Raw genomic sequence first — 18467 nt, forward strand, 5'->3', positions numbered from 1 at the left:
TTTTGTCTTTCTGACGCATTTTAAACAGAACTAATAATTGTAGGTGCACTAAGCAGGCAGGGGCTGTTCAGGTGGTTCAAACGACGGCCAAAATGTCCAGAATTTGTTCTTTAATTATTTTCTGTAATTTTTTTAATTATTGTTTAGTAATAAATGCATTTTTTAAATAAATATGGTCAGTAGTTTGAATCCCATGGAGCCTCAAAGCCACATTAATGTGACGCGAGTCACGTGACATAACCGAGCGGCAACTTTAACTGACATTTGAATCTTTGATGCGGCATCCATAGTGAATAACGTTATTATGGGGCGAAAAGAGCAAGAGAGACGAAGAGAAAGCAGGCAGCAGCGTCATTGTCGCAGAATATTGAACATATGTTCAAAAAGACTGGCAAACAGGGTAAGGCTGGCTGACGTTACTTCCTAACAGATCTGTCCCGTTCAGGTTCTAGGCTGGCCGCATTAGCCGGGGCGTCCTGTATATTTGCCGTTATTGATATGTCTCGTACATGACCTCACTTTCCCTATTTATTTTTTGACTGCTGTGCCATTACAATTTTGGAAAATAACTGTCCGATAAAGGCTTTACTACCAAGCGAAGTCCTCCGCTGTCAACTGTCACAGCAAAAAGCGCTGATCCCGTCCCGTCCATGTTATGAGGCTGTTTACACCTGCTCACTTCATTCGCTTTATTCTGATCTGATATTAATCCAATCGCTCAAACCACTTCAGATTGCGGTCTGGGACACACTCCAGACGACACTGGACAGGTCTAATTAATGTATTCTTTTACACAAAATGAATTTAAATGAAATAAATGATGACCTGGAGAAAATCTGACCTGCGCCAGTTAAGAGAAACTTTTCGCCTTTACAGCCAAACACACGTAAAGTGCCAAATAAATCAAGACACATTTACCATAAGCATAAAACATGTGTTCTGACTTTCCTTCATCTGCCAAAAAAGTCAACTAGTCATGTTCAACTACACGGTCTTTAGGCTAATATGAAGCATTTTCTCTTCATTCAACATTTTTACTTTTATTTCTTTAAGTATTTATTTCATTATATTATTATTTCATTACATTAAATTCGTTTTATTTTTATACAGAAATTATCAAATTAAAATGTTCAATTAATATTAAATGGCAGCTGTTGTTAAACACAAAACGATGAATAAAAAGTGTCCAGCACCAAAAGCAGTCCATAAATCAGCACGTTTTAAATGGAGTTTTTATAATGAGTCAAATCCACTGATAATGATCATATTTTAGCGATAATATAATGATCGTCATTATCAGTGAATTTGACTTATTTACAAGAGAGGCATTAAAAGGGAAGGACATTATTATAATTATTACTGTTGTTATTGTTTTAATATTCAGATGGCCAATTTCTAGTGAGGTTATTTGTGCGGTTCGGTTTGTTATTTGCCTAATAAATCATAAAACATTTTTTCTTTCTCTTGTGGACTAATAATTTATAGACTATTTTAGCCCAACCCTTCATATTTCTTATTCAACCTTTTACATGTGAAGCACAAATGTCCACTTATTATTGACTGTGATATAAAACTTTAATACATGTTTGTAAATTTATTGCTAAATACATTTAATACAGGTTTATATATTTATTGGTAAAAAATAATGAATGTATCTTCGCTGGTTTTGTTTTTTGAAACAAAACAGAGATTTTTTTTAATTAAACAGAGATACATAGATAACACAAATACAGCAAGAGGAAACAAGGACTTATGTATCTGTGATATTCCCAAAATGTTTATCATAATAATCCAAGAATCTATCACTTTTCTTGTTATTAACTAGTCTAAGAGAATTAATAAAAACATCAATTTCAATTAAATAATGTGAAAAATAAGTCTGCGAATTGGAAAATTTTTGTTTATGAATAAAATATTTTCCATACAAAATAAAAAAGTTAATAATGTAGTTCTCTGATATATCAGTTTTACCTTCATAGTGACAAAAATATCTTGAATTTTTAAGCGTCTGAAAGAAGCAATGTAGCTCACTTCACCTATGATGACATAAATAGAACGCCGTTACGTCATAGGACAGAACAAGTTCAGAATTTTCTCAGAGTGACAAACGAACGAGTACAGTGAACAGTGATTAACGACTTTAGCGACTTGTTTTGCATCTCAAATGGCAAATAACATGTCAGCTGTGTTTTGTACTCGAGTTAATTTGATTGAGCCTGTATTTGTCAACGATAATCATCAAAGTAACACGATGGCTTCTCCTACATCTTCTACCATGACGAGAAGCCCAACAGGTGAGATAAAAGTTTACAAAAACGCTGTATTCCCACGTATTGTTTAATAAAAAGTACAATAATAATAATAATATCGCCACATAAGGCGACTTGGTGGCTTAAAAGGCAAATATTCAACCTCTCGTGTTTGTAATTGTTTAGTGTAGTTCTGATATTGTATATTTTCTGACTGTGATTTGAGCTCTGCTGATATTTTATGTACTGACATTCTGCCTTTTAAGTTTCTCATTTCCACTCAACAGAAATTGTGCCTTGTTAACTTTACTGATAAAAATAATTTTAATATTACTTTAATTTAAATCCTATGTGTAGACCTGCACAGTAATTTTCTTATTTTTGATGGTGTGGAGGAATATTTGTTATATTTTAGCAAACTGAGTGAGAATATTATATTTAAGTCTTCATTTGTTCAATCAGGGATGAATTATTACAATTGAGGTAAAGTTGGTTTTATATTCACACATTCTGACTTTCTCAGAATGTTCTGACTTTCTTATAATAACAGAAAAATATTGTTTCAAATTCTAAATGGGGAAATATTTTTAACAGCCAGTGACTATCATCGTATAACAGTGTTTACAATCAATTAAATAGTGCTAATGTTGATTTGAAGTCATACGGTTTCCAACCCAATATTTCAATTAGCATGGTAAACAATATAGAGACTGTTAAATGAACAAATGTGCAAATATAAAACCAACTTCACCTCTATATTAATAAATGTCTAGAGCTCTGTTTCTGTAACTGAAGTTCTGGATTAAGACTTCTGTTTTATTTAGATTTCTAAGACAGATTGTTAAATGTTTAAAGTTATAATTTACTCACAGATTTCTTAACTGAAGCTCCAGAGCGAGATAAATTGTTCTCTTTGAGTTTGACGATTGCTAATGGAAAGCTGAACAATGTTGATTTGGTTTTATTAGTTTTTTTTTTTTTTGTGGTGGAGAAGTTGTGCTTGAGGAAGAATGTAGATGTAGATGTAGCACCCACTGACAAACAAATAAAAGGCCAAATGAATTTGATTAAACATTGTGATGGTGATTGTTAAATAGCTCAAACTATAACTGGTAAAACTCAGAATATTGACTCAAAATCATTTCTTATAATAGTTTGCATTTTGTGTGAGCAGGAGTGAAATGTTTATTTTTGCTAAATAGTTGCTTTTAGGATTTTTCCTGATGTCTAATATGGACATATGACTTGACGACTATTTGTCAGCTTGTGTTTGTCATTTTACATCATAGAAATGATTTGCAATTCCATAAAATAAATTCAGTTTTCAAACATTTTCTATTATAATTGTACATTTATTATTGTTGTTTCTTTTGTGTGATTGTCTTTTATATGTCTAATTTACAGCAGTTTGTCTATTTTAAACCTGTGGTTAAAGAGTTTTCTAATATTTTCCTTTTCATTTCCTTTATTTTAGAAAACCCAGAGAAAAGGAGGAAAGGGAATAAAGTCTCTGCTTTCTTTAAGAGAGCATGGAAGGCTGTAAAGCGCCCTTTCCTTTGCTGTGACTGGAACAGAGTGGCTCCCTTTGAACCACAGTCGGATGTCGATGATTTTGAGCATCTGCCTGTTCCAGGTCCTTTCAGGACCGTCGCAGCACATGCAGACCTTGAGCCGGTGTGGCTGCCAGGCCAGGTCTGTGAAGATCCTCAGCCGTTGAGTGTTCCGGGCCCCTTCAGCATCAAGCAAACAGCAGATGTGCCGAATGCAGAACCGGCCCGTCCTGAGTCCTCAACGGCCCTCACAGATCATGTTGACCCTGAGCAGATGTGTCCGCCAGTCCAGGTCTGTGACCGCCTCGAGTCGTTGGCTGTTGAAGAACCATCCAGAATCAAGTCAACGACCATCGAAGATCATGTTGACCCTGAGCAGATGCTGCCAGGCCAGATCTTTGAAGATCCTCAGCTGTTGAGTGTTCCGGGCCCCTCCAGGATCAAGCAAACAGCAGATCCGGCCCGTCCTGAGTCACCAACGGCCCTGACCGGTCATGTTGATACTGAGCTAGTGTGTCTGCCAGGCCAGATCTGGGAAGATCCTCAGCCAATCAGTGTCCATGGCCTCACCAATATTAAGAAAACGACGGATGCAGATTCGGCCTGTCCTGAGTCGCCTCCGTCTGTTCAACACCCCTCTAAAATTGATGGGACTGATGGTGAGTCATCCTGAATTTGGTTCATCTGTTATTTTTATGCTTTGTTGTTTTTAGCTTGTAAATCAGACAGTGTCATTTGTTGTGCTGTTAATTGTGTATTAATTACTAGCTGCAGCTCTGTTCATGAAGATGTTTCTGTTTGTTTTCTTCATTTTAGAAAAACCCAAGAAAGGAAGGAAAGGGAAAAGAGTCTCTGCTTTCTTTAAGAGAGTATGGAAGGCTGTAACGCGCCCTTTCCTGTGCTGTGACACAGATATAGTCCAGCATTTTACGCCACAACCAGAGCTAAAGGAAGCTAACAAGGCTTCTGGACCTCCTCGTGGTAAGTCATCATTTCCATCTATTTTCTGTAAATCATATTATTATAAATTAGTAATCAATTTACTCCTGCATTTCTGATAGAAGTTACTGCTTTCAGCTTATTGCATTAAATCCAGATTCAAATGCTAGGAGTGATTTATTTGATCCGTTTCATACCAGACAATCCAAGTAAATCTCCCTGCTTTTTTTCTGTGTTTTTCAGGATTAGATCTGTCTGATTTTAAAGTAGGAGCCTTGATTGGAGAAGGAGGTTTTGGCCAGGTGTTTGTGGCATCTTACAAGCATCGTAAAAGAGTAAAGGTAGAGAATTATTTTTTAAATTCAATCAACATTTTCCTCCTGATTATTGAATATATTAAATTTGTTTGCTTTAATTTAATTTGTTGTTTTTTCTCTGCAGGTTGCCCTGAAGTTTATCAACAAGGATGAAGACGACCGCTATCTCGACATTGTAAGTTGAATAATTCACACAACAGTGAAAATGTGCTGACCATTTACTCGTCCTTCACTTGTCCTTCTCTTGTACTGACTTCCATTGTAGAAACAGAAAATACTTTTAAAGTCACTGCTTACTGGTTTTCAACATTAAATATCTTCTTTTGTGTTCAGCAGAAGAAATAAACCCAGAGATTAGTTTTGAACACATGAATGTAGGGCTGTGGAGTTAATGAAAATTCATTTAACATTAATGCAGATTAAAATGATCATTGCGTCATATCCTGGCCCCTTGTAAAGCAGTCTGCATATTTTATTTTATTTCTACACACAGCTCAGTTTCACGTGGACATCAGTGAAATCATGTAGCGTGACTTTTGCAGCATGGGATGTGCTTGATTTATTAGAGTGTTGATGATTCATTCATGTCTTCAATAGTGCTGAGGAGAGCTTGTGCTGTTGTGTGCATGTGCTCAGCCATAGAGACGGACAGAACACACACATGTAGATTCCTCTTTTAGCTTAAACTGCATGATTAAATGTTCAAATACAAGCAAACCTGTCGAAACATGGAGCTCAGTGATTATTTACTTAGTGAAGATTTTGTTGCTGTACTTTGTGCCATTCTGCTCTGGTAATATCTTTGAAATCTGTTTTTCTTTCTAGGATGGTCATTCCACACCTGTGCTCGCGGAAGTGGCAGTGATGCTTAAGTTGGCGAATGCTCCGCAATGTCCAAACATCATCGGATTACACGACTGGGTTGAGAATGAGAACAACTTCATTCTCAGTCTGGAGTACGCAGAGTCATACCAGACCTTGGAACAGTACATCAATGAAACATTTGACGTTGGTGAAAAGCGAGCACGCCGGTTAATGCGTCAGTTGATCCAAGCTGTAAAGTTCTGCACTGAGCGTGGAGTTTTCCATGGAGATATACACACGCAGAACATCCTGGTGTCGAAATCCCGATTACAGCTCAAATTAATCGACTTTGGTTGTGCTTGGCCAATTACCAGCGAGCCTTTCGACAGCGATGATTATCAAGGTGAGTTGGCATTTTGTGTTAGATTCTTTGCTCACAGTATTGTCTTATGAAATGACTGAATTCTGAAAATGTCTCTCTTACAGGAGCTGCTATATGCACGCCACCTGAGGTTTTCACGCTCCCCATATTCTATGCTGACCCAGTAAACGTCTGGACAATTGGCATCGTGCTGTATGAAATCTTGCATGCATATATGCCCTTTACTGACGAACGTTCAATAATGTTTGAATCCGCTGAGATACGCCCCAGGTTCTCTACAGGTAATCAGACACCTCTGATAAATCTCAGCCTCAGTGACAGAATAAAATATGTCAGTCATGAGTAAAAAAGGATTAAATATAATGGTTACTGTAGATATTACAGTTATTTCATTGTGGATGTTTTGTAATTTGATGTAGTAAGATATAAACACGTTCATGGATCTTGAGTATGCAGACATATTTCACACTCTCTGTGTCACTTTTCAGAATGCCAGGACCTGATTTCCCAGTGTTTCATCCGTAATCCAGTTAACCGGCTAAAGTTACATCAGGTAGAAGAGCACGAGTGGTTCAATCCTGCGCAGCAGTTAAACAAGAGGAGGTAGAGGAACACACCGAGCACAAAACTACATCTTCATTCTTTCTTTGCTTCATGCTATTCCTGTTGTTTTCTCTTCTGCTTTTTTTAGAGTCACAAGTCTTATTTGACAGCCCTTCATATCACTGCTTAAATAACTTTGTGTTGTTTCTGCTTGTTTTTCTTCATTTTAGAAAAAAACTAAAGATCCCAAGAAGAGGAAAGCATCATTAAAGTCACTAAACTAGCATTATCGGTTATTAATTACTCCCTCATGTCATTCCAAACCCCTAAGATCTTACTTTTCTTCAGTGTCAGTTTATGATGTGTGTTGATGAGAGCTCTGTCCTGCACTGTGTGTGTGTCGCACTGCTGACGTTTACCTCAGATGTGCCCACGCTTTGTTTAAATGAGAGGAAGTCGCGCAGGCCTCTGGGTTAAACGTCAGCAGTGCGACGCTCTTCTTAACGTGCGGTTTAAGGGTCAGAAAGCTCTCAGATTTCATCTCAAATGTTTTAATTTGTGTTCTCAATATGAACTAAACATGAATATGAACTAAGGACATGAGGTGAGTAACTAATGACAATAATGGTAATGAATGGTGCCTAGACCGCAGCTCTGCACAAGACCTTTGGCCACAGGAGAAATGGTCGTGCCCAACCGAGCCTGGTTTCTCTCGAGGTTTTTTTCCTTCACTTTTGTCAATTGGTGAAGTTTTGTTCCTCGCCACTGTCGCCGCTGGCTTGCTTGGTTGGGACTTGTGGAGCTGCGCATCGATGGATTTGCTCTTCAGTGTTTGGACTTTCAGAAGTGACAATTAAACCACACTGAACTGAACTGAACTTCAACTGTGAAAACTGGACCGACACAGTTTCAATTTACTTCTACGTTAAGCTGCTTTGACACAATCCACATTGTAAAAGCGCTATAGAAATGAAGATGAATTGAACTGAATTAATGATGAAACTCTATCAGGAAATCCAGTGCTGTCACAGTTTTCTCCTCTAAAGTGTCATCAAAGATCTGCTCAACTATTTTCTACCTCATAAATGAATCTGGTGTTCTGTCATAAGAGAGACTGATTGTTTTATAATTAAGTGTTCATGATTGTTTTGTAATGAATTGTTCTTTGAATTGTTTTGTGATGAACTGCTTTTATATATTGTTAATAAGTCAAATAAAATCCTGTGAATCAAACTGAAGCTCTGATCATCATTTCTGTGAGTTTTCTAAATGACTCCTTACTCAATTAATGAGAGAGTTCTCCCAAAACTATTTACTCAAGTGCTTCCAAACTGATGAGGTTCTTTCATCTGTTGAACACTGAAGAAGATACAAATCTGAAAATCTGTAACCATTGATGTCCATAGTAGGAAAACGAATACAATGGAAGTTGATAGGGTATATGCCAAAGCATGCTAATAGGACTAAGGATTTGTCAGTAACCTGGGTTATTTGCTTCTGGTCAACTGTATGTCAATGAAAAAATCTGCACATTTAAGGTCAGTTCTTTTTAAAAATCAGCGATCTCCACTGGCTGAGCGATATCCGATTTAAAGTGGGTCTCAGATTGTACAAGAAGCACTGGATTAATTTACATTTCCCCTGCCATGTTTTCATAATATGAGCATTTTTTCCCCCAAGTATATTCAATGGAGCTGCGCTAGCCTGCCGATTCTGACGGGCTTGCATGAGTAAAAAGCTTTTTGTCTCGTTTTATGCTTGAGCAACTAAATGAATGCTAAAGTTGATTTTTTTGTCAAATAAGTTTTTTATTTGGTCGTTGAATAAACTTACAATAATCACAGGATTAGCTTTCTGATATGCATACATTTACAAAAACAAAACAAACAAACAAACAAACAAAAAAAACAAACACCCCAAGCCCAGCCTGTAAGTATACACTACAGTGATAATCAAAACAACTTTTAGTTACAATACATTGCTTTGGGGGGAAGAATTCCCCATGAAGTAATAAAAGAAAGGGCCCCAAAATTTCTGAAATTGTCCAATATTGCCTTTTAAAATAAATCTTGTTCGTTCCAGGTGCAGAGTAGATATCAATTCTTCAAGCCATAGTTTGGCAGTTGGAGGATTAACATTTTTCCAATACAACAATAGCAGCTTTTTGGCTGTAATCAAACAATATGCAAGGAATTTCTGTTGTGGACTGCTCAATGAATATGTATAATCAGAATGTTCTAATATAATAAGCATTGGGTCAGGATCTATATGTTGATCAAGAACATCTGAAAGCACTTTAAAGACCTCATTCCAGAATCCCTGTATTTTATGACAGAATACAAAACTATGAGCTAAATCAGCTTCTTCTGATTTGCACTTATCACAAATGGGAGATATGTTGGGGAAAATCCTATGTAATTTCTTTTTGGAGAAATGTAGCCTATGTAAGACCTTGAACTGGATGAGGCATAATCTAGTGTTGATTGATTGTTTATCAATGTCCTCTAAGCTATTCTGCCAAATCTCTTCTGAAATTTTGATGCCAAACTCTCGTTCCCATTCTTCTCTGATCATCTTTGTAGTGGGGGCATTAGCTGCAAATAACCTTTCATAAATTAGAGATAATTGATGTTTTTGTCCCCTGCACTGTGTGAGACAATCATCAGCAATTGAGGGCGGGACCTCCTCTAGGGAAACATTATGTGTGCGCAGGTAATTTCTTATTTGTAAAAATCTGAAAAAATGTATTTTTGGAAGGTTATATTTCTGTTGTAATTGAGTAAAGGAACCTAAAACCCCATCTATATAAAGATCCTTAACTGTGTTTATACCCAACTTCTTCCATTGATTAAAGGTTGTATCTAATTTTGAAGGGAGAAATGATGGGTTATTTGCAATTGGGATTAGGAGAGAAAGTGATTTTATCTTAAGATATTCTCTTATCTGTCTCCAAATACGTAACTGATTCTTTGTAACAATACTATTAACTACTGTTTGGTCTGTTATCACTGGAGATAATAACATTGCTCCAAGATCATAAGGATGGCAGTAATCTCGCTCTATCTGAAGCCAGTCTGGGGCAGTAGCCGATTGTTCCAACCATAATGTGAAGATTTCAACAATAAGGGGTTAAAATTAGCTTTGAAGAGTAGAGAGTATTTACGAGTAACTACAATTCCAAGGTATACAATTTTTTTTGTGGACACCTTAAATGGAGAAGTATGTATTATAGATAGGTCTTTTAAACCAATGGGCATGAGTTCACTTTTTTCTAAATTAACTTTAAAGCCAGAAAACTTCCCAAGAGTATTAATAATCTTGAGTACAGCTGGGAGACTCACTTGTGGTTGGGTGATATAAAGCAAAATATCATCTGCATACAATGTTATTTTATTAATAGTATTTGAAGTATGAAAGCCATGTATGCAAGAATTGGATCGAATGGCTTCTGCAAGAGGCTCTACCGTCAATGTGAACAAAAGAGGCGAGAGAGGGCAACCCTGTCTGGTTCCTCTTTTAAGATAAAAAGAGTCTGAAATTGTTCTATTTGTTAAAACACGTGCTAATGGACTATTGTACAAAATTTTTATCCAAGTTATAAAATCATCACCCAAATCAAATTTCTCCAGGACAGCGAACAAGTAACCCCACTCGACTCGGTCGAATGCCTTTTCGGCATCTAATGGTATTACAATCAAATTGTCTCGGATTGCCTTAGGGTGATAAATTATGTTAAATAATCTTCTTATATTATGGATAGTGCTTCTTCCTGGAATAAATCCATTCTGATCTACGTTAACCAATTTATTGATAAATTTACAGAGCCTATTAGCGAGTGTTTTAGACAATATTTTTTGATCAACATTGAGGAGAGAGATAGGTCTATACGCCTCAACTTCTTCTGGATTTTTATCTTTTTTAGGAATTACTGTAATAATAGCCTTAGAGAAAGTTGGAGGTAGTCCAGTTTTTAATGCCTGTTGAAAGGTTTTAAGCAAATATGGAGTAAGTATGTGGCCGAATTTTTTATATAGTTCAGCAGGCAGCCCATCTGGACCAGGAGTTTTACAGTTTTTTAAAGTATTTATAGTGATCTTTAATTCCTCCAAAGTAATGTTTTTATTAAGACATGCTTTGTCCTCTGGAGATAACTTGAGGAGATTACATTTATAAAGAAATAAGTCCATTGTTTGTGAGTCAAACTCAGTGTCTGAGGAGTGTAACTTTGAATAAAATTCCTTAAAACATTTGTTTATCTCTTTATTTGCGATACAGTGAGTCCCATGTTTGGTTTTTATTTTATGGATTGTTCTTTCACTATCAATTTTGCGCAACTGTCTAGCTAGTAATTTATGGGGTTTCTCTCCAAATTCAAAATATTTCTGTTTTACATAATGAAAAGTTCTATAAATTTTAGCAGAGACTATATTATTGTATTCGTACCTTAACTGTAAAATTTTCTTGTAAACATCTAATGAGGGGTTTATTGCATTTTCAATGTCTAGCTGGTGGATTTGTTTTTCCAAATCACTTAGTTTTGTTTTGTATAGTTTATTCTTGGACCCTTGATATGATAAAACACAACCTCTTATATACGCTTTTAACGTTTCCCAGAGTAATGCTGGTGATGTTTCTGGCTTATCATTACAATCAAAAAATATGTTTAGTTGCAAATTCATATAATCTATGAATTTAGGATCAGCTGTTAACTGAGGGTCCATCCTCCACAATGGACGAGTAAAAGATGTTTGATCAAGAATGACTTCAAATGAAACAGGGGCGTGGTCTGAAATCAGTATGTCATGATCATTAGAGTTTAAAACATTAGAAATGAGATTGCTGTCTACTAAAATAAAATCAATACGGGTATATACATTATGCACATGTGAGTGAAATGTATAATCCCTTTCAGTTGGGTACATAAGTCTCCATATGTCAACCAAATTAGAATTATCGATAAAAGCATTCAAAAAATGTCTTGAATTAGAATGTGGGGCAATTTTAATCGAGGATCTATCAAGATCCGTCAAGGACACAATTAAAGTCCCCGCCTATGACAAGATTGGTTTGGGATAGTTTGGGGATTAAAGAGAATATTTTTCTAAAAAATTCTGGTTCGTCATGGTTTGGACCGTACAAATTTATTCACGTAATTGGTAAGCCACAGATCTCACCAGATAGAATGATGTAGCGTCCTTCCCTGTCTGTTTCCAGGTTGTTTAGTTTAAATGGAACCCCTTTTCTAAATAAAATAGCAACCCCCCTAGATTTAACTGAAAAATCGGATTGATATATCTTTCCTATTCAGCTACCCTTCAGTTTATTTTTGGAATCTTTTTTTAGATGAGTTTCCTGCAAAAATATTATATCTGAGGAAAGAGATTTTAAATGCGCTATTGTTTTGCTTCTCTTAACCGGATGATTTAATCCTTTTACATTCCACGAGACAAATTTGAGACCCTTCCTATTACATTTAGTTGTTATTTTTTCTTGATTTAAAAAAGATCATATCAATAATCTTCACTGTTCGTTTACTATAAGGTAAGGTATAAGGTTAAAATAAACGTTATTCAAAAACAGACAGACAATTACTTTCAAAATTATCAAACCTTAAACTTCCAAAAACAAACTCGCATCAGCAGCACAGCTCCGTAATAAAGAGTTTTGAAGAACATCTCAATATAACATAACGAAACAAGAGTCCTTTAGAGAATAATGTTCAAAATTAAAGTTCAACAGTTACGTTATTCTTATCTTGACTTATCTTGAGTCTGACATCCTTTCCACTGTTCCTGGTATTTCAAAGTTGCTTTCAGCAAACCTAACCGCTTTGTCTGGGTCGGTAAAGTAGAACTCTTTGCCGTTGTGTGATACCCTCAGTTTAGCAGGGTATTGCAGTCCGTATTTCACTCCTGGTTTATCCTTCAGCAACTCCCTCGCGCGCTTGAAAAGTGCGCGTCGTTTTACCACAGCAGGTGGATAGTCCGGAAAGATATTAATTCTTTGTGCCTTGAAGACAATCTGTTGCATCCTAGCCGCTTTTTGCATTATTTCTTCCATCTCGTGGACATAATGCAGGCGCAAAATGAAAGCGCGAGGTGGTTCATCATTTCCAGGGCGGGCGCGTAGAGCTCGGTGGGCACGATCCACAAGTGGAGGATTCTCAAGTGACAAGGTTTCTGTCATGAGTTGAGCAACAAAATCTCTAGGCTTCACTCCGAATTCAGCACCCTCTTTAATGTTCAGTATGCGTATATTTTGTCTTCCGCTGCGGCTTTCGAGGTCTATGCATTTTTCAGTTAGTTGCTCCACGGTGAGCTTCAGTTTGAGCTGTCTTGACGTGCGTGCTACTCGCTCATATCGAAACCGGAAGTCGCTAAAGTTTATTTAACTGAAGGTATTTTAATTACACTACAACATCCATGCTGTAAATTGGACCATGTAACAACAACCGTGTAAATTGGAAAAAAAAAATCACAATAACAGTTCACCGCAAGTTTATCAGTATGGAAAAAAGTGCAGGTGTAGAACGAGCGGAGGATGTGGAGGCTCATTCCAAACCTCCTGAGATGCCTGAGGAAGAAGAGGCGTTGTTGTGCCTTCCTCAGCACTGCGTCTGTTTGAGCAGTCCATGTCAAATCCTCATCGATGTGGACTCCAAGAAACTTGAAAGTGCTGACTGTCTCCACTGGTGTCCCGTTGATGGTGATGGGGTGTGTTCTCTGTTCTCTCTCCTGAAATCCACCAACAGCTCCTTGGTTTTGCTGATGTTCAGTAAGAGGTGGTTTTCCTCACACCACTGCGTCAGAGTGTGCACCTCCTCTCTGTAGGCCGTCTCATCATTATCAGTGATTAGGCCCACCACTGTTGTGTCATCAGAAAATTTAACGATGACGTTGGAGCTGTGTTTGTCTGTAGTCATGTGTGTACATGAAGTACAGGAATGGGCAGAGAACACAGCCCTGTGGAGCACCAGTGTTGAGGATCAGTGTGGATGAGGTAATGTTGTTCATTCTGACCACCTGGCGTCTGCCTGACAGGAAGTCCAGGATTCAGTTGCACAGAGAGCTGTGTGTACCCAGATCCTGAAGCTTCACCGCCTGCTTGGCAGGCCCTATGGTGTTGAATGCTGAGCTGTAGCCCACAAACAGCATTCTCAAATATGTGATTTGTTTTCCAGGTGAGACAGAGCAGTGTGGAAGGTGAAAGCAATTGCATCATCAGTGAAGCGGTTATTCCTGTATGCAAATTGCAGAGGGTCAGTGTGAGCGGGCAGTACAGAGCAGATGTGCTTTTTAATCAGCTTCTCAAAGCACTTGCTGAAGATGGGTGTCAAAGCGACTGGACATCAGTCATTCAAGCATGTGGTTTTAGCTGATTTCGGCATGGGCACAATAGTAGCTGTCTTAAAGTATGTGGGAACCAGAGACCGAGAGCGAGAGGTTAAAGATGTCCATGAAAACTCCCGTCTGCTGGTGTGCGCATGCTTTAGGTACACGTCCAGGGATGCCATTTGAGCCCGTAGCTTTCCGGATGTTCATGCGACGTACACGTCAATGTCGTAGTCACACGCTGTCTTGAAGTATGGAATCCGATTGGTCCGTCCATGATGGTCCATAATGATCCTTACATTTGGGCAGTACCGCTGAAATTTCACAGGCATTGTCCGTCGCACCAGCTCCTGGGTCATCCAGATTTTAATTGATCCCAACACAAGCTATAAGTAGTTTGACCATGTTATTACAACGCGACTCACTGTAGAAGTACTAAGTTTAAATATTTCAGCCAAAACTCTCTCTCTAAACCAACAGCAACACGCAGGCAAAACATGAAGTGATGTTTTGTAAACAAATTTCGGGAGGAGCATGCGCAGTAGTTTCAGTATCGAGTACGTCATTGACAATTATCCCATCATCAAATCAGTTCTTGAGCAACCCCTATATATACCAAAGCTGTCTTACCTGCAGAATCTCACGACTTTAGCATCCCTCCACCACCCCTTCACCTCACCTCTTGCATTACATTCCCGGGGGTAGCGTTCTGGGGCCGGACTAGATACTTCGCTCGAATCCCAACTCCTCTTTGTTTCCTGATAAGGGGAATAACTCGAGTTGGGGTGTCTCCTCGAGCTCAGAGCCCTCCCCCCGGACAGCAATCCAAATATACTTTATACTTAAATGAATGCAAGTGTGAACTTGTGAAAAACTCATCAATTAGTTGCAACTTGCGCTTGAGGCTTGGCATCACAACCTCTTTCTCTGCAGTTGAAATTACAACCCTCTTAGCTTTGGACCAGAACACAATATGGGATGCTGATGGCTCAATAGATCTCCAAAAAACAAAAAAGATGTTTTTGTTTGGAAACCTCATGAAATACGTGAAGTCAACATCAGAAACGCACCATGTATCTAGCAGGGCTCCTGAGGTATTAAGACTTGCCACCAGTTCCTCCAGCTCCTTTATTTTTTCCAGTGCCTTATCAAGAGCACCTAATTTAAAAAAAAAGTGCATATGGTAAACGTTAAACATGAAAATGTATTATTGGAGAACATTTCTCATAAAGGTGAAAAAATTGGTATTTTATCATTACAGTTTTGTGCAATTTAACAGTATACAACATGACTGTAAATTCTTAATTCAATTATTGTACTTTTCAATTCAATTATTGTACATTTGTTTTCGACTTTAAATATCTTTGCTATCCCTTATCAGTCCCCCCAATTTGGCAATTATGTCATAATTCACTCACCCTCAGGTTTTTCCAAGCCTGTATTTATTTATTTATGTATTTATTTATTTATTTATTTGTCTTAACATTACAGAAGAATTGGGTATTTTGAAGAATGTCAGTAAACAAATAGACATTAAAATCGATTTACTACTATAATTAATGAATTACTGACATTCTAACAAAATTGCCTTTGTAGAAAAACTAGGCATGAGTATGTAATGACAATTTTAATTCTGAACTATCCCTTTAATTAAAATGCTTGAAATGGGTGGTTCAGGTAGTTTAAATCAGAACTGACGAAAATGTTATAAGTGGGTTTAAATGTACTAATGGTAAGTTATGCATTTAAACGGGAAATTACTAAAAGACTAAAGTAACGTTTATGCAACACAATACCAATGCTCCACGACATAACTATGCTAGTAATTTCATATTACTAAATAAAATGCAATATACTTTCTGTTTAACTAATAATTAATTACTGTGATATCACTCTTGACAGTGGTGTTTTTCCCCTGCTCATAACAGACTGTGCTTTTTGCAGTCCTCGTCTGACGCGATTTAACCTCTCTCCAGTTGTTCCATAAAAACCTCGAAGGCACAGCCTGTGGTGTAAGAAATTTGCGACCGGACTGTGGATGGACGTGAACTTCATACTCCGTGAAGTGCATAGCACACACAAAAGTGCTGCCCTTCCTCACAGTAAATTCCACCCCTCATCTCTCCGAATAGCCCAAATCCAACACCTCTGAATAGTTTCATTGCTGGGAAAGCAATGAAATGACAAATATGGCTGTTTCGTTTTGGAATTAGTACAAAAAGGTACGCTGTAGGGTTGGTCTAAGATGGCGACCTGAGTAGACGTAATTTTGCGCTCAGGCACCAAACATTTTTATATATGTCGCAAATAAGCTTTTTTCGAATCATCTAGCTGCTTTGCCTCATTATAATCTTGCTAATTAGCTCTGGCTTTACTATGGGTCGAAAGCGTGGACTGTTGGCTCTCTCTGAAAAAGTTAAGACTGTAAGTAATAGCACATGATCTCAGGCTAGCGGCGGCCACGACTACGTTGCTATGAGCGAGGAGGATTCGTTTTGTATAACCGAAGAGGAGTTTCCAAGTTTACACCATGTCTTCTGAACTACACTCTGTAGTGATAAAGGTGACACACGAATAACTCGAGTTGAGGAACCAGTAATTCAAATGCAAAGGCGGCTGGAAGATTTAGAAACGTACACAAGGCGACGTAACCTCAGGCTTGTTGGTATTCCAGAGAAAATTAACGAGGATATTCACAACTAAGCTGCTAAAATCTGTCAGACACTCTTACCCACGGAGAAAGTAAAGCTATTGGGAAGTATCGATGTTGCTCATCGCCTTTAAAGACCAGCGCAGAATGGCAACAACAACAAACCTAGAGACGTCATTATCCAGTTCACCTCGCGCACAATCAGAGATGCTGTCTGGAAAGCCGCCAAAACGTCTTCCTTTTTGCGGGAAAAAGAGAAGCGTTTCCAAGAAGACCTTCCTAAAAGTGCCCATGAAAGAAGAATGAAACTCTGGCCAGAGGTGCAAAAAACACGCAAGGCTGGGAAAATAGCCTACTTTATAGGAGCTAAAGCTTTTGTGAAGGGAGAAGGAGAAATCATCCTCGACATTTAAAACATCCTCGACAGGCTTCTTTAACTGCCTCTCTTTAATTACCTCTTTAAGGACTTTAAAAATAATCATCAATAATTCTTTATGGGCAAACGTTACTGAGGACTTTTTTTGTGTAATTTCACCTTGAGAATTTCATCGCGAATCCACCTTTTTTATTATGACGAACCAAGCAGTATGACAAAATACTTGTTTATTTGCGTTTAAAGATTTTTGATGGTGCCATGTGAAAATAACGTTACTGACCTTTTGTAAATCTCGTTAATTAGAATCACAACTTGTAGGTTATAAGGTTTATGTTATAAGTTTTATGTCACTTTCTATCATTTCTTTGAATGTCAGGGGTTTAAGGGATAATGTTAAATGTAAGGCCTTATTTTTGTTTACGAAACTTTTTAATTCTGACTTTGTTTTTATTCAAGAGTCACATTCTATTACTACAGAGAATTTTTGGCGGTCACAATGGGGCGGTGATGTCTGGCTATCTCACGGTTCAGAGCGTTCGGCTGGGGTTTCCTGCTTAAAGAATAATTTCAGAGGTGAAGTTTTGTTTTCAGAGCGTCATGAAAATGGTCATTTTGTATTATTAATTTTAAAATATGTATAATATTATTAAAATAATATTAAAAAATAATATTAAAATGATCACTTTGAAAAAAATTCTTTACTGGGTTTCTAAATTTCCTAATGCTTTCCTAATTTTAGGAGGCGACTTTAATGTTGTTTTAAATGAGATCAGGGACAGATGGCCTCCTGGTAAAACTTCAGTGCTGCATTCTAATTTAAAATTGTTTATGAATCGATTGGACCTTATTGATGTATGGAGGGAAAAACACCCAACTGACTTAGAATACACTTGGAGCAATAAAGATGGTTCTAGACGGTCCAGAATTGATTTTTGGCTAGTGTCAAATAATATTGATAAAAATTACATTGATGTCAAAATTTGTCCGACCCCTCTAACTGACCATGAATTGATTTCGATCAATATTAATTTGTCCCCTAACCTAAATATGAAATATAACTCATACTGGAAAATGAATAGCTCTTTACTTAAACTAAATGAGGTAAAACAAGAATTAGAAAGACAGATAACTTTTTATTGGAATAAAGCTAAAGAAGAAAAAATATTTAGTAGTAATTGGGAACTTTTGAAATTTGAAATAGGAAAATATATGAGAAAGTTTAGCAGCACATTAGCTAAAGAGCAACGAATTAAAGAAGAAAAACTTGTACAAGACATTCTATCTATTTCCAGTATTCCACCTGATAACATTTCATCTTTAGAAAAA

At 37.3% G+C, this 18467-nt stretch overlaps 1 protein-coding gene across 3 annotated transcripts; it reads left to right on the forward strand.

The window, feature by feature from the left end:
• The first annotated feature begins 214 nt into the window (after positions 1–214).
• LOC147842018 (uncharacterized) lies at positions 215–8022 on the forward strand. 3 transcript variants are annotated; one of them, XR_015500934.1, is made up of 10 exons: positions 429–2294; positions 3724–4458; positions 4616–4780; positions 4982–5079; positions 5180–5230; positions 5881–6262; positions 6346–6522; positions 6730–6844; positions 7015–7175; positions 7269–8022. XR_015500934.1 is itself a non-coding variant. In XM_087270329.1 (9 exons), the coding sequence occupies exons 1-9, from the start codon at positions 376–378 to the stop codon at positions 7052–7054; spliced, it is 1788 nt and encodes a 595-aa protein (XP_087126455.1). In that variant the 5' UTR covers positions 215–375; the 3' UTR covers positions 7055–8022. The 3 variants fall into 3 exon arrangements, 2 of the variants coding, with proteins under 2 accessions (XP_087126455.1, XP_087126454.1); XM_087270329.1 differs by lacking the exon at positions 429–2294 and adding an exon at positions 215–400 and having other exon boundaries at positions 7015–8022; XM_087270328.1 differs by having other exon boundaries at positions 218–2294; positions 7015–8022.
• Positions 8023–18467: the final 10445 nt, after the last annotated feature.

The sequence above is a fragment of the Danio rerio genome, chromosome 10, assembly GCF_052040795.2.
Source record: "Danio rerio strain M-AB ecotype USA chromosome 10, GRCz13ab, whole genome shotgun sequence".
NCBI classification, from domain to species: Eukaryota; Metazoa; Chordata; class Actinopteri; order Cypriniformes; family Danionidae; genus Danio; species Danio rerio.